General features: G+C 37.1%; 1 protein-coding gene across 3 annotated transcripts in view; it reads right to left on the bottom strand.

Moving 5' to 3' along the window:
* Nucleotides 1–1,403: 1,403 nt before the first annotated feature.
* Nucleotides 1,404–14,846, bottom strand: part of zeb2a (zinc finger E-box binding homeobox 2a) — a 68,783-nt gene continuing 55,340 nt past the window's right edge. For 2 of the 3 annotated variants that reach the window (XM_056465328.1, XM_056465326.1), the window contains 7 exons: nucleotides 13,894–13,962; nucleotides 12,741–12,929; nucleotides 11,543–11,757; nucleotides 8,725–8,833; nucleotides 6,436–8,399; nucleotides 5,738–5,918; nucleotides 1,404–3,506 (listed from right to left, as the gene is read on the bottom strand). In XM_056465328.1, coding sequence (XP_056321303.1) covers nucleotides 2,920–3,506; nucleotides 5,738–5,918; nucleotides 6,436–8,399; nucleotides 8,725–8,833; nucleotides 11,543–11,757; nucleotides 12,741–12,929; nucleotides 13,894–13,962 — 3,314 coding nt within the window. In that variant the 3' untranslated portion in view covers nucleotides 1,404–2,919. The remainder of the gene's footprint in view (nucleotides 3,507–5,737; nucleotides 5,919–6,435; nucleotides 8,400–8,724; nucleotides 8,834–11,542; nucleotides 11,758–12,740; nucleotides 12,930–13,893; nucleotides 13,963–14,846) is intronic. The other variant, XM_056465329.1, reaches the window with a different exon arrangement.

Below are 14,846 nucleotides of genomic sequence, written 5' to 3'. Positions count from 1 at the left end.
TAATATAATGATTCGTATAAATACTTTCAAAAAATCACATAACGAAAAAATGTTTATTGTAAATAAATAAACACCTTGTGTAATTACAAGGTGACCAAATATTTATTTTTCAACGAAGTTTAAATAACGTAAAGTTTTTTAAAAATTATTTTATATGAAAAAAATGCAGTACTTGCATTTTGTATAATTTATTTACAAGAAACAAAAATGGTTTATTTTATGGTTTCCTTCCCAGTCTAATAATCTTGTACTAAATAGGCCTTTTATTTATTTGGATGTGTGTGTTTAAAGGGCGGCACGGTGGCTTGCCTCACAGCAAGAAGGTCACTGGTTTGAGCCCCAGCTGGTTCGGTTGACATTTTTGTGTGGAGTTCGCATGGGTTTCCTCCAGATGCTCTGGTTTCAAAGTCCAAAGACATGCGCTATAGGTGAATTGGGTAAGCTAAATTGTCTGTAGTATGTGCATGTCCTGGTCCTCCAATTTGGGGGTTGAGAGTTGGTCAAATAACCACTTATTAAAGATGAAAAACAGCATGTCCAAAACAACTACAGCTACATTCTCTGACCAAATCACTTACACTTTAGTGAATCAAATCTGCATGCTAGTCAGCATATTATATGGTGGAAACGAAGTCTCTCTAATTTTATCATTCATCGTCAGTATGGAAACGTTTAACTGATTTTCCCACTTCCACTAACTCCAAGTTACTCATTAATATTTAAACAGCAGAGAAAATGTGTATCGCAAAAGAATGTAGCTAACGTATAAGTACTAAGCGGGTCAATTTGACAGGCCCTTTATACAGTAACCTTAGCTACTAAAACGAAATGAACTGTACATCCCTGCAGGGAGAAAAGTGTCTTGAATAGTTCCTTGAAAATTAAACTTGAGATGAGTATGTGAGTTGAGAAAATTAGCAAGGTCATGGTTAATGGAACTCCTTAGAGTTCCAGCGTCGAGACTTCACAGTCAGTTTGGCAGCCTGCAGCTGATGTTAATTTAGCGCAACCCAACATCATTCAACTTCAAAGAGACTAATAGAAGGCTATCATACTGTGAGAGACTTTGATAAGGTGGATTATATTGCTATGTGTAATTCACATCAGAAGGTAAAGGTTCCAGTAATTAATTAAATGATAGCACAGAAAAATGATACTATGTGAAGAATATTAAAGTCTGATGGCCATTTTTCTCACATTTATGAAGGTGGATGACACTACTTAATACACACATTCACATGCATACATTATTATATCTGAGATGCTAAATTGCCAACTGGGTGAATATTTTCCCCCTTGGATATATGAGAGTTTTTTCATTTAAATTAATAAATGACATGTGTGGATATCTGTCGGTGTGTGCGTGAATTGATGTGACATGCTGAGTGAGATGTTACACAGGCTTTCAAAATTAAATTGGGCTACATTTATTCGAGCAAGTTCGTTTTCAAGAGAAATTACAAATTAAAAATTAAATTATATTCAACAGACATTTCAAAAAATCCCAACAACCACAGCCCCCCTTTATTTCTTTAGCTAAAAAAGGGAAAAAAGGAAAAACAAATAAGATGAATAAAGTGGAATTTTTTTTCCTTTCAGTCAAAAATACAGTGTTTTCACAATATTGTATCAAAAGTTCCCAAATTGTAGATTCTCCTTCATCAGATAAGTGTAGTATGAAGAGCAACTCACAGCGATTGCTCCCGATACAATAAATGCTCTCTTTACGTAAAATTTGCTCCACTTTTAAGGATCCTTATTTACTAAAATATATCTATATCAAGGAACTATAATACTGTACACTACAGTATGAAATAAATATAATTAGGAAATATAAAATGAGTCACATAAATAAAATGGTAGTTTAAAATAAAAACAAATTTTGTATTGAACAAAACAAAAACAAACCAAGATAATACTGACAGATGATCTTAAAATAAAAAATAAAAATACAGAAAATTGCACAAACAATATGTAAACTAAACAACTGCAGTCTAGATATACTAATACTGACGTAGGTATTTCAAACGACAAGGTGAAATAGTTCTTTTAATACTAAAGCAGGTGCAAAGAGAACACTAGTTGACTTCGCTTTATACTGTACAAGGATGGCACTTGCAGAAAACACAGGTGAAAGGGTTTGCATATAAGGCTTTTCTCGAACGAAAAACAAAATAGAAATAAAACACAGGGGTTCTGACATTGCCTCATACAATGAGCCTCCGTCAATACAGTTACCCAGACTCTTTCCGTCCACCCCTGGCCAACTTTAAGACTTTGTACGTTTAAGAATCATTTAGGTATTATTTAGTTAATGTCGCTTCTTAAAAAAAAGCCATGGTGAGACGCCAAACTCAAATGGCTGGTCAGGAAAAGAAAGGTAAAACCAAGGGTATCACAGTAAGTGATAGACGAAATATAACACTGACACACCACTGCGTCTTCAAGCGCAGTATAAGTACATATAGGCAATGTTTTCTTCTCTCTTTTTTTTTTTTACCTTTTTGTTCGTTTTATTTTTTGTGTTTTTTAATTTTCCTTTTTTCTCACACTTGTTTCTTTTTTTTTCAGAGTGCAATTTCCAGGCTTGTGCTACGACCACAATGAAACACAGGAGTTATACGGAAATCAGCACCGCACAGCTTTCTGGTTGAAAACTCTGTACAATTTAAAAACCTCTTTTGTTTTTCATTCTGACAATCGTTTTCACTTGTGTTTTTGCATAATATGGATTCCTTCATGTGAGGCCTGATTTTGGAGTTCCACTCTTTGTTTTCGTCTCAGGCGCACGCTCAAGACGTGGCAGTGTGTGTGGTTTAATTGTGAATCTGGCTCAAAGTCCCTCCAAAAGGAGCGGAAGAAGGGTGCGATGCAAGCTTTTGAGTAAACGAAAAAGAAGCTTATTCCGAAATGCAGTAGTTAATCGGCATCCTCGTTCTCGCCGTCAGGGTTTCTTTTTCCCTCCTCCGAGCTTTCATCCTCTGTCCCTCCAGTCACTTCACTCTCTTTCTCATCTTTTGCTGTCCCGTCAGGGCTACGAGTGTCAAACCTCTGCCCTTCCATTTCCTCTTCTTCCATCAAACCTGTCTCTTGCCTGTCAGTCACTTCCGGATACGTCTCTTCCGTCTCCCTTGCCCCGCTCTCAGTGCCGTCTCTTAAGATGGTGTTTTGTCGTGTGATGTCCTCAGCCTGATCCTCTGGATCTGAAAAGCCCAGAGGCCCAAGGCCTTGCAGGTAAGCCCGCCGCATCAGGAGCTCCGTAGGCTCCAATGGTCCACCGTTGTTGTGGTTTTCTTGCTTGGCTGCCTCGCGCTCCTCCGCTTCCCGTTTGCAATAGGAATATCGGTGGTTCATGTGCTGCGAGTAAGAGCCGGAGTGGGAGAAGCGCTTGCCACATTTGTCGCACTGGTAGGGTTTCTCGCCCGAGTGTAGGCGCGAGTGCTCGATGAGGTGGTGCTTGTGTTTGAAGGCCTTCTTGCAAATCTGGCACTGGTGAGGCCGCTTTCCTGCGGAGACACAAGGAGAGAAGAGCAAACAGGTTAGCAAAGCGTCCATAATATCTTAACACTATTAAAAAAGCAATTTGAGAATTCTCTCTGTGGAGTATGGGCAAACTATATCTCAATATATTGTTTGAAGTGTTGGGTAAAAAAATAAAACAAATTTTAAAGTAACTAAATGTGTTACTTAGTTTTGAAGGAAAGTAATGTAATTAAAGGTTTGTTTTTTTAAAGATTACGATTGTAATATTTTACTCTTCTACCCAACACTGATTGTAGGCAATAAATGTCTTGTAATACAGTCGCGAATTTACTAGGACACAAATCTTTCAAGTAACCACACAAATCCCTCCTCACTTGTACCTCATGAAGAAATGAAAAGAGATGAGATATAAAAATGTTTGAGACTAGTTTAAAAATAATGGTAACACTTTAGTATAGGGACCAATTGAATAGTGTTTTTTATTTGTTGTTTGTTAAGGCTGTTTATTAGTAATCTGCTTGTTAAGTGTGACGTCACGTGAAGCTGCTTCCGGGTACAAGCACTATATCAAACTGCATGGGTAGACTCATCAAATAGTAATAATAAACGTTTACAAAATGATGTTGTACTTTCGAAAATCACAATTGCAATATATATGTCCATGCCTAATATCAGATGGCCAGAAAGTGATCCAATTTTTAAAAATTGTTACAATTTTGGTTTTTGTGATGCAGAGACAGTTGTGTACACTATGATTTTATATAAAGTTCACTTTAATGTGTGATATGACTAAAAAGATGTCATAAATGAATATTTTCTCAATTCAAATGAGTAGCGGCTTGGACCTGAAAACAGTATTTCATACGTCATCGATACGTCACGACTTAACAAGCGGATATGAAGTATACATTCTTCATGATCTTATTCTACATTCCTAATCCTTCACAATACCTAAACCCAACTACTACTTTACTAACTAGTAATAAGCAGAAAATTTGGAGTTTATTGAGATAACGGTCATAGTTAATGGATTCTTAATAGCAAGAATTGTACTTTAAAATAAAGTGTGGCCAAAACAATAATTAAAAGAACCCTCTTCATATTGAGCCGAGACAAACCCCAGCGATTTATTTTAGATGCTACCAAAAACAGTGCAGAGAGGTGAGGGGGAAGCCACAGTCCTGAGGTGCTATTCTGAGGCTGTCTGTGACTGTTCTGAATGCAGCCAAGAAGATCAGGTGATTATCGCTCCATGCCGCACAAGGTGAAAGTGAGGCAGTCAGCATCCCTGACAGAGTTTATGACATCATGTCTCGGGATTCGAAAATGCTTAGATAAGACATCTGCCTCGTGATGCCTTGTGTAACCCATATACCAAACACCTCGGCTCCCGCACACCTTCCTCTTTCTCTAAGCTTGGATCACATTGTCTACTGTCGGAAACTAGGACAAATTAATTGTACTCTAATCAGCGAAGTAGGAGGGACTTGCCATTTGGCATTCAGTAATTCTACCAGTAAAACACTTGCCATAAAAATCCACACACTCGCCATCGGCTCCAAGCACATGAACAGATGTACTATATTCTTGGCCATGAATAGCCCTGGCATGCTTGCAACACCTTCCATAGCAGCCATACTTGAGATGGTCCCCTTCCCCACCTCCCCTCATCAAGTTCAAAAATAGACGGGATGGCAGATTCCTCTCTATGAATTCCGACCGAAGAATGCAAGTGAGGATGATGCAAACGTGTGAAAGAGAGGAGTCCCCCAGGAGGGTAGGTCACAATGTGGCATAGAAATGCCTCGCACACATCAGGCTTTCATACACCTGGCATACTGCGCCATGTTGGCATGCCAGCAAACTCTACTGACAATGTGTCTCCATATCGACTGATGGTCCAAATGCTTCATCTAAAATCAGTTCTTTTTTTGTGTATCGTTAAACAAAACATATATAGACGATCTTTTATGTGTGTGTATCTGCAGGTTAAAGAGTAATTCTTTTATATATTTTAGCTGGATTTTTAAATATTTCCCCTGTCAAAAGGAAGAAAACCGTTACACCTTTGTAATGGGTTTGAAATGTACAACAAAAAATATGGCAATGGACAGAAAAAAATAGTAGGTATGAAAAATTAAAGCAGAAAAGGAATGAAAGAAACAAGAAAAAAACACAATGTGGTAAAAAGGGATTACTTTGGAGGGGGGATGGACGAGGGTAAAAAAAAAAGAGTTGTCTAAATGTGATATACCTGTGTGCTCATATTTGTGTCTTAGGAGGGAACTGGTCTTCTGGAATGTTTTGTCGCACAAGTCACACGCGTACATACCACTTTCAGTCTTCTTAATCTTCTTCCGGGCGAGAAGCGACTCGCTGTCTGTCAGGTCCTCTAGCCCTGACAGATAGTCCCCAGCGCTGTCCAGTAGATCCCCCTGCAAAAGAAACAGATTTTAGACACTTCACACAATCCTAACCTGCTGCAAATCCTAATCTTAACCTGCCACCTAGGAGGAGACAGCCCTGCAGCCCCTGCCCCTTGTTTGATCCCAAGTCTGGACAGAGCTTATCTCTGTAACCTGTATAAGATCTTTATCTTATGTCTCAAAAAAGGGACATATGGCTTGATATTGAAAGAACTTCACGTGAGTTCTCTCAGTTTAGTAAACATGGTAGTATGAACTTATATAAATAACAGAGTAGGTTATACTGCATTCCGTGATCTTAAACAAAAGGTTACAATAAATAAATACAAATTGTAAATATAACAATTACAGATTATGATAAAAAAAATATACATATAAATTAAACACACTCACACATACATATTTGTTTTCCTTTGGTTAAATGCATGATGACACATTTCACTGGTGTTTGATGTATTAAAATGTAACAAAAATCTTATTTATTACACAGAGAATCTTATTCCTAGTACCATAACATTTAACATACCTGGAAGCCTTGTTTCCGCTGGTATTTCCGACGTTGCTGCATCTCAGCAAAGGTGGCTGCTCCTGCTGCGTAAGTATAAGCCATAGGTGGTAGGAAACTCATGGGATCCAGCCCTGGGTAAGGCCTTAGGCCCGGTATGCTGGCTTGAGCCGTTGACATAAAAGTGGGTGGAGGGAATGCGCCATGTGGTGGAAGAGAGGTGTACATGTGGCCTCCACCAAAGGGGTTTATGCTAAAGATGGGACTTGAGCTTTTCTCCAGCTGATTTTCATTGCCCAAACTGTTGGGTCCATTGAACTCCTTCTTGATGTGGGCCAAATTTAAAGGCTCTGTTCCTGGTTCACGTGCAGTGGAATTGCTAGTGTGTTCAATAGAAAAACCATTCGGTTTGGCCCTCCGTTCTGCCTTGGAAACTTGTTTTGGCAAAGACAAGTCTAGTGGTTCCCCATGGGCATCCTCAGAGGTGAGGCTGTTAGGCGTGTATGAACTGCTATGTGAGTGTTTGGATGATGATGATGAGAGATTCAAAGGTGAGGGTGTCTCACCTCTCAAGTGGTCCACAGAGTCAAGTGGCTTTTCATTGGTCTGCCTGGTGCCTGTAATCTGATGAGGTCTGGACAACTTGTGCCCTGAATCCCCATTGGTGATGGCTTGGATTTCTGCTGTTGAGTCGCCATATTGCCCCAAAGAAACCGGTGACCGGGCAAATGCTGAATCCCTGACATGGTTGGTCTCTCCACTTCGCTCAGGAGGAGGAGATCTTTTCCTAGAGAAGCTATGGTGAGATTGGGCTTTCCATTGAACGAATGCATCCTTCACAAACTCCTGAGGAAGACCCACTGCCATGGAGATCTTCCTCAGTTCCTCTGAGTTGGGCTCTGTGTTCATGGAAAAGTAGACGTTCAGTAATGACATGTGATCCTTGTAGGGGTTGACTGGGCTGGTGGCATTCCTCTCGAGGGATGAGGAGATCACACCAGCCTGCTGCTCTGAGCCAAAAAGCCCCCTGCGACCAGTTGGTACAGTATCATTGGGTTTGAGGACAGCCTTGATCTCCTCGTTCATCTTGCAGAGATAGCGCTCATGTTGATGTAATGGAATAGGGCCAGAAAATGTCTCTTTGCAATACTGACAAGAGAAAGGTGCATACTGTGCATCCCTTTCCAGTGCTTTGTCTTCAGATAGAAGATCCATGGCGTGGCTTGGTCTTTCTTTCTTGATATCCATAAGCCGCCTCTTGGAATCTTCTGTTAAGCTCTGGAGACACGCTTTGGCTTCATTGACCTTTTCCAGTGTGTAGTCAATGATGGTCTTGGTGGGACTGTTGTGACCAACGCCAAGGAAGCTTTGCTGTGAGGCCAGTACCCGATTCTGCTCCTCCATCTGGGAGCCTAATTCCTTCATGTATGCTCGGAGCTTAGAGATTTCTTCAGGGTTGCCATCCATTTTTTGCCTGCAAACTGTGTTGTCCACAATCTGAAGCACCTTCTGAACCTCACTCATGTTGTTGATGAACCCTGGATAGCCCAATGGATGTGAATCTGACCCAATACCCAGATGTTGCAGGGGGTTCTGAGATGAACTGTGCATCCCTGGAGGACTACCTCCACGGCCACCTCCATTGAGAAATGCTCCTGACGCACCGTATTCTTGTTGAGATGCAATCATAAGACGGTATTCATTGAAGTCTATGGGTTCAGACTTGATGTCTGTGTGAGCGGATGGGTCTTGGAGGCTCATGGACCTGCCGTTCTCCAGTTTGTGACGGAGCTGAGCTAAGGCAGGACTGCCAGGGGAGGATGCAGCAGAGTTTGGTGATGAGCCAGACTTGTTGTTGACTCCATGGCGCACCCGTCCATTAATAGAGATAAGGCCAATGCACTTCTTGCTACTTATGTGGGAGCTGTAGGAGCCAGAGTGGGAGAAACGCTTCTTGCAGTTGGAGCACTCATATGGCTTCTCACCTTTAAAAAGAAATAATAAAAAGGCCTTAATTTTTCACTGCATAAACACACCAATTAGGCAATAACCTTTACATATTTTTCACAGTAAGTTGGAATTGCATTAAACTACTTCCCCATCTCATTATTCAACTCAATGATTGATAGGATGATGGGATCCTACAATAAAAATAACTCTTGAATAATTATATAATTATGGTTTTAAATATTCATCATCTATCCAGACTGTCCAAACCACACTAAATTACCATCAAGCAAATTGGAAACATATGATATAAGATTGTATACATTACTGACATTCTTTTGACAGCACTTATAAAACACTTACCACTGTGAATCCGGAGGTGCTCCTTCAAATGATGCTTGTATTTGAAGGCCTTGCCGCACTCTGTGCATTTGAATTTGCGATTGCCAGCCCCTTCATTTAGCAGTTGAGGCTGCAAAGGAGAGAAAGAATACAGAAATTGAGACAGGTAGAAAAAAAGGGTTCGTTCTTTTCATAAAACTGTTTATGAATATGTATTTATGCAAATTAGACACAGAAAGCATTCCAGAATTATATTTAGACATGTGTACCCAAGGCTGCTGAAGCAACAGTTCGTCATAATTAACTTAAATTCAACCTAATTAACTTGGATCACATGATCGCACGAATAGTGGGGACATTCTCAGTGCATCTTTCATTAAAATACTATCTACAGAACATACTTCATACATCTATTGTCTGCGTTTAGTTAAAACAGTGTAGGCTGCATCTGTATTCACCATTCAAAGTTAAACGTAGGTGCTCTTCCTCCATTTGAAATTCAAATGTGGGCCCCAGATGCACAACAAAAACAACAGCATTCACCCTGCACCCCACACACAGACACAAAAGGTCTGTGAAAAATGTGTGGGAGTCCACAAGTGCACGTTTAATAGTCACTATGTACAGTACTACGCTGAAGTTCTTTCTCCAAAAGTTCAGTCACACGCTCATGTACAGTACACAGGCCAGTTTGAGATGTATATTAGAGGTCCTGTTCACTGTAGGGGTGTATGCAAATATGTACACAGACAGGACACACATTGAAATGTAGCAAAGGTGAACCTAGGAATCAATGTTCAAAGCCTTCAGGGAAAGACCCCTTTAGAGCAAATAAACAAACACTTAAAGTCATTTAAGGATTAGGATACTCTAGATCACCAGGAAAAAAAGCCATCTGGTCGTGTTTAATTCGGTCTGGAGAGGTGCACGTGTGTGTATGTGTGTGTGCATATGTGTGAGTCTGAATCAGCCAGTAAGATGAGAGTATAAAGTCTTGAGTGTTTCCAATGTTTTCAAGTCCGCTTAAGGTTCAAAGTTGAAAGCCTGAATGCAGGATATCCTGATATAATCCTATCAAACAATTGAGAACCCTTTCACCACATCAAAAGCAGACCTTTTCCTTCGGAAATAAAGCAATATAGAGTTTCCTCTTCAATATAATTCCATATCGTTGCTTTTTTTTCACAGCATTCTTATATTGACATTGGCCTAAAAGGCTGAATTAACATCAGCTTTGCCTGCGTCTTTGGACTTGACTCTTCTCCAACAGCTGATGCGAGAAGTCAGCAGGCCTATAGGACTCAGTGTGCTAGAACAGCCCACACATGGCCAGCTGTGGGTGGACACTCAGGGGAGTATGACACTGCACAGCTGTGGCTCCGGTGTGAAGGATTCAAGTATTAAGGAGCTTCCGGAGAAGCTTGTTCAATGCAGGAACAATCAACAGGCTAAAGCATGTTCTCTCCTCTGGCATGTGCTTCAGTAAAACAGTCGGATTTCATGTGAATTTCTTTCCACCTTTTCCTATGTCATGATGCTTTGCATGATATATGGGAGTAACTTCAATAAAAGTGTAAACAATCAGTGCAAAACGATAAATAAATAACAAATACAGCAAAGTGGTATTATTCTCATCGCAATCTATCCATAGAATATTAAAAATAGTTATGTTAAGCACACCAGGAAGAACACCTAAGTCTTTCCAAGGCATATTTATTCTATATGAGATCCTTCAGTGCATATGATATTACTGTATAACAGTTAATCAAGTACATTTTCTGACATTTAGATTTTTACATAATCTGAAAGCTGAATAAATAAATAGTTGTATGGCGAAGATACAAATATTTAAACATCTGGAATGTAAGGGTACAAAAAAAATCTAAATATTTACAAAATCAGTGCTTAGTAAAGCATATTATTAATTAAAAATTAAGTTTAATGCATTTACATTAGGATGTTTAAAAATATGTTGATGGAACACTATCTTTACTTAATATTCAAGTTATTTTGTACATAAATAAAAAGTTTATATCTCATACCCATAGTGTATTTTTGTAATGTATGTTAGGAACAACAACAGACAAAATACACTCAAAAATACTAATGTCATTTTAAAAAAGCAAGTGTAACATCATTTGCATAACGCACAAAGCTAAATATACCACTCACTCTGCTTTTAGAACAGTTAATCAGTTTTAAGGGTAATTTTTTTTTAGAAATTTCGATTTTTACATCTTCTGAAAGCTGAATAAGTAAGCTTTCATTGATGCACGGCTTCTTAGGATTGGAAAATGTTTGTCGAAGACACAACTATTTGAACATCTGGAATCAGAGTACAAAAATATATATATAAATGTTTACAAAATAAGACTTAGTAATGCATATTTCTAATTAAAAATTAAGTTTAATGCATTTACAATGGGATGTTTACAAATATCTCGATGGAACACTATCTTATATCATTATATTATATTATACTATCTTAGTATTCAATTAATTTTTGGCATAAAAGAAAAGTTTATATCTCCTACCCATGCAGTGTATTTTTATAATGTATTTTGGGAGCAAAACAAATGCAAAAATACTAATGTCATTTTCATAATGCACAAAGCTAAATGTACCTTTGCACTAGGTTCTGCTTTCACTATGTATATGAATTATTTGTAACTCAAATTTAATAATATGATTTGTTTCACTTCTTTAAAAAATAAGTTTCCCAAACCAAAACACAATGCATAAATTGAAACAGAAAAAGATGGACAATAATCCTAAAGCATAAAAAGCATGAGTAAGAAGCACTGAGTGTGTGTACTGACTGAGGTGAACCTCATCTCACCTGGTCTCTGGCAGGTTTATGTGTGGCCATATGGCGCTCTAGCTGGGTGCGGTAGGCGAAGGTGTCACTGCACAGGGGACAGGGGAAGCTCTCATCGTTTTTCTCATGTCGGTACTTGATGTGCTCCTTCAGGGAGGTCAGTCGCTTGTAGCCCCGGTCACAGTAGGGGCAGGTCAACAGTTGGGCAAAGGCATCTGGCGTCCTCAGTGCCAGATCTGGGCAAAATTGAAAGGAGTGCACACAGTGAAGGAGGGGGATTGAGAAAAAAAAGCATATGTAGGACAAACGGTTGCCATATGAGGCTAATGGAGGATGATAGGCAAAGCATTCAGTTATGTCATTTATATTCTTCTATTATAATCAGTGTTTTTGGCTTTTTTGTAAGATACCTATCTTAAATGGTTAAAATATATGATTAATTTATATGATTTAAGTAACCTAAGCAAAATATATATTTTAAGCCAAGCTATATACAGTATGTGTATTTTATTCACCCAGGCTAATCTGAAAACTATATATATATATATATATATATATATATATATATATATATATATATATATATATATATATATATATATATATTTTTTTTTTTTTTTTTTTATTAAACAAAACACATTTTTGTGTGAGCAATAAAATTGTATTATTGTAACATTTTTGCATATTTATTTATTACTTTATTTTATTGTTTTGGTTTTTTTTTTGGTTTTTGTTTTTGTTTTGTTTTTTTTTTTTTTTTTTGCATATTTTTTCCCCAAGGCTAATTGTTACACAATGAAAACCATAAAAAAAAGAAGATTTTTGAATGATCATTTAAAAAAAGCATCAAAACTTTAGGCACCTAGGCTAAAATAAAATAATAAAATACAACTAAATTTAAAAAATAAATACTAAAATAAAATAATTTTTATTGAATAAAATAAAAAAGAATAAATAATACAATTAAATTAAATTAAACTAAATAATAAAATAAAATCATTAATTTTCTTTTCGGTTTAGTTTCTTTATTAATCTAGGGTTGCCACAGCTGAAAATACCACCTAAAATAAATTTTTTTAAATTAAATATAATCAAATAAAGTTTATTAACATTAAATAAAAAAAATATATATAAATTAATTTAAACTAAATAAGTAAATAAATAATAAAAAAATAAAAAATAAAATACTGCGTCTTCATGTGTATAGTTTATTGCATACCGTTTTCATTTTCATCTTGTCCGTTGGCCTCTGGTGTGCCCAGTCGAGTACCTTCCTCTGGATCCTCTGGGTAAATGATAACGGTGTCCTGCAGGTATTCGGCAATGCTTGCTGCATGTCCCTCACCGTCATCCAGTTTCCTTTTGGCAAAGAAGCTTTCCAGCTCTGAAGAGGCATCAATCCCCTTAACTGCACAAAGGAAGTGGGAAGAAAAAGCCCCAAATGAATCCAGTGGTTGATGCTCAGTGTCATTGGAAAGGACCAAGCTGAACATTAGGACATTGGCCACTCTAAGTGTGATATAGTGGAGACCAAACCATTAGAAGGCCTTTCAAGGTGGAAGTATTTATTTAAGTTACAACATAATGGCCACTTCAAAGACTAATAGGAGCCAGCTTGATCATCAAGCACTCTTTAAGCATCCTCTTGCATGTTTGAAAATGCTTTAAACATTTCCAGCATTATGGGTAATTGGGTTATATGGCAATTAGGCATGGCGGGGTAACTGATCTCACTTTGTATTGCTCATCGTATACATAAAATCGGACCCAATAATCTAATAATGTATCATGTGTTACGCGTAATTGCTCAGAACAAGATTTTAAACCTGATTTTTCGTAAACAATAGGTTTTTGGATGCTTTATGGAGAGCTACTAAAAGATACAGACTGATGAACAGACAAGTGCGTCTTATAAAGGATTTATACATTTAAAAACATGAGGTAATGTCGGCAGATAGCTAATAAAATGACACAAGTTCCTCTAAATCATACTTTTTTCTTCGTATGACTGGAACCTTTGGGTAAGCAAATGAAAATGTTATTGTTTCTTTGTAATCAATTAGAAAGTACATGGACTGAACAAATTCGATTTTGGCTTTAAACTCAATTTGGCTGCAAAATGTGATTTGGCTTGCACTCGTGCTCAACTTTAAAATGTTTCTTTTCCAACTGCTGTGGACACGCATGAGGGGAAATGATCTTAGATGCTCAAGAGAGATCCACAAATGCGCTTACGTTAAAAGATGTGAATATGTTCAAGATTTAGTTAAGTGTATTTATTGCTACTTAATGTTATTGATCCAACTCTCTAAATATAGTGTTCTATTATGCGTCGGTGCATGAATATTTCAATCTCTGAATTGAAATCTCACCTGTACCATTTCCAATTCCATGGAGAGAGATGTCAGGGCTCATGGAGTTGTACTCAGCTTTTCTCTCTTCTGAAAAATACAATTAGAAAACCATCATGAGCTACAACCAAAAATAATTCTGCTGCTTTTATGAGTTTCCAAAACAGTTGCCTATGTCGTGTTGTTAGTGATGTATGTAAAGATGTAGATATCACCAACTAATTATTATTTAAGCCCCTTTAAGCAATATATTTTTTGGATAGTTTGCCATTTTTTATGTTCACTCAGTTTCTTTATTTAACATATTACTTAAATTTGTTATTTTTAAGTTGCCAAATTCCTATCTCCTACATTAAAGATATTAATTCCATTGATAAATTCCATAAATGGACTGGATTTTTCCCATATATAAATATATTATATGGCAATGTATGCAAATTACATACATGACATACAAGTTCATGTTTGGATTTCACACACTGTATATAAAATTTATTGCAAAAATGGCAACTTACATTATTTCTTTGAACCGCTGCAATTACAAATATGTGCATACAGTGCTCAGCATATATGAATACACCCCTCACAAATCTATCTTTTAAATTCATATTTTTAATAGGAAGCTATACAGTATTATATTTGTGCATATACATTGGATTAGTCAGTACTGAAGCCAAATCTGGAGCTTATCTAACAAAATAACTCATGATAACGGTCCAAAAACTAGTACAGCCAAATTGATATGTTATAGAAAAATATTAAATACAAATTTAAAAAGAGGAAAAATTAAGAGAAGCAAAAATATAGAAAAATTTAGTTGAAATTTTGTAGGTTGTACATTTTTTTTTGCAATATTTTGCTTGAATTTAAATGTACTATCTTTCATTTTCTAAATATGTTTGGTGACTAAAATATTATTTTAATAAATATATCTGTTTAATAAATCTGTTTTGTTTAAATGCACCAAAATACAT

The sequence above is a fragment of the Danio aesculapii genome, chromosome 9 (genome assembly GCF_903798145.1).
Source record: "Danio aesculapii chromosome 9, fDanAes4.1, whole genome shotgun sequence".
In the NCBI taxonomy this organism is placed as follows: domain Eukaryota; kingdom Metazoa; phylum Chordata; class Actinopteri; order Cypriniformes; family Danionidae; genus Danio; species Danio aesculapii.
Note: the sequence above shows the minus strand (reverse complement) of the source record. Positions and strands in the feature narration are given on the sequence as shown.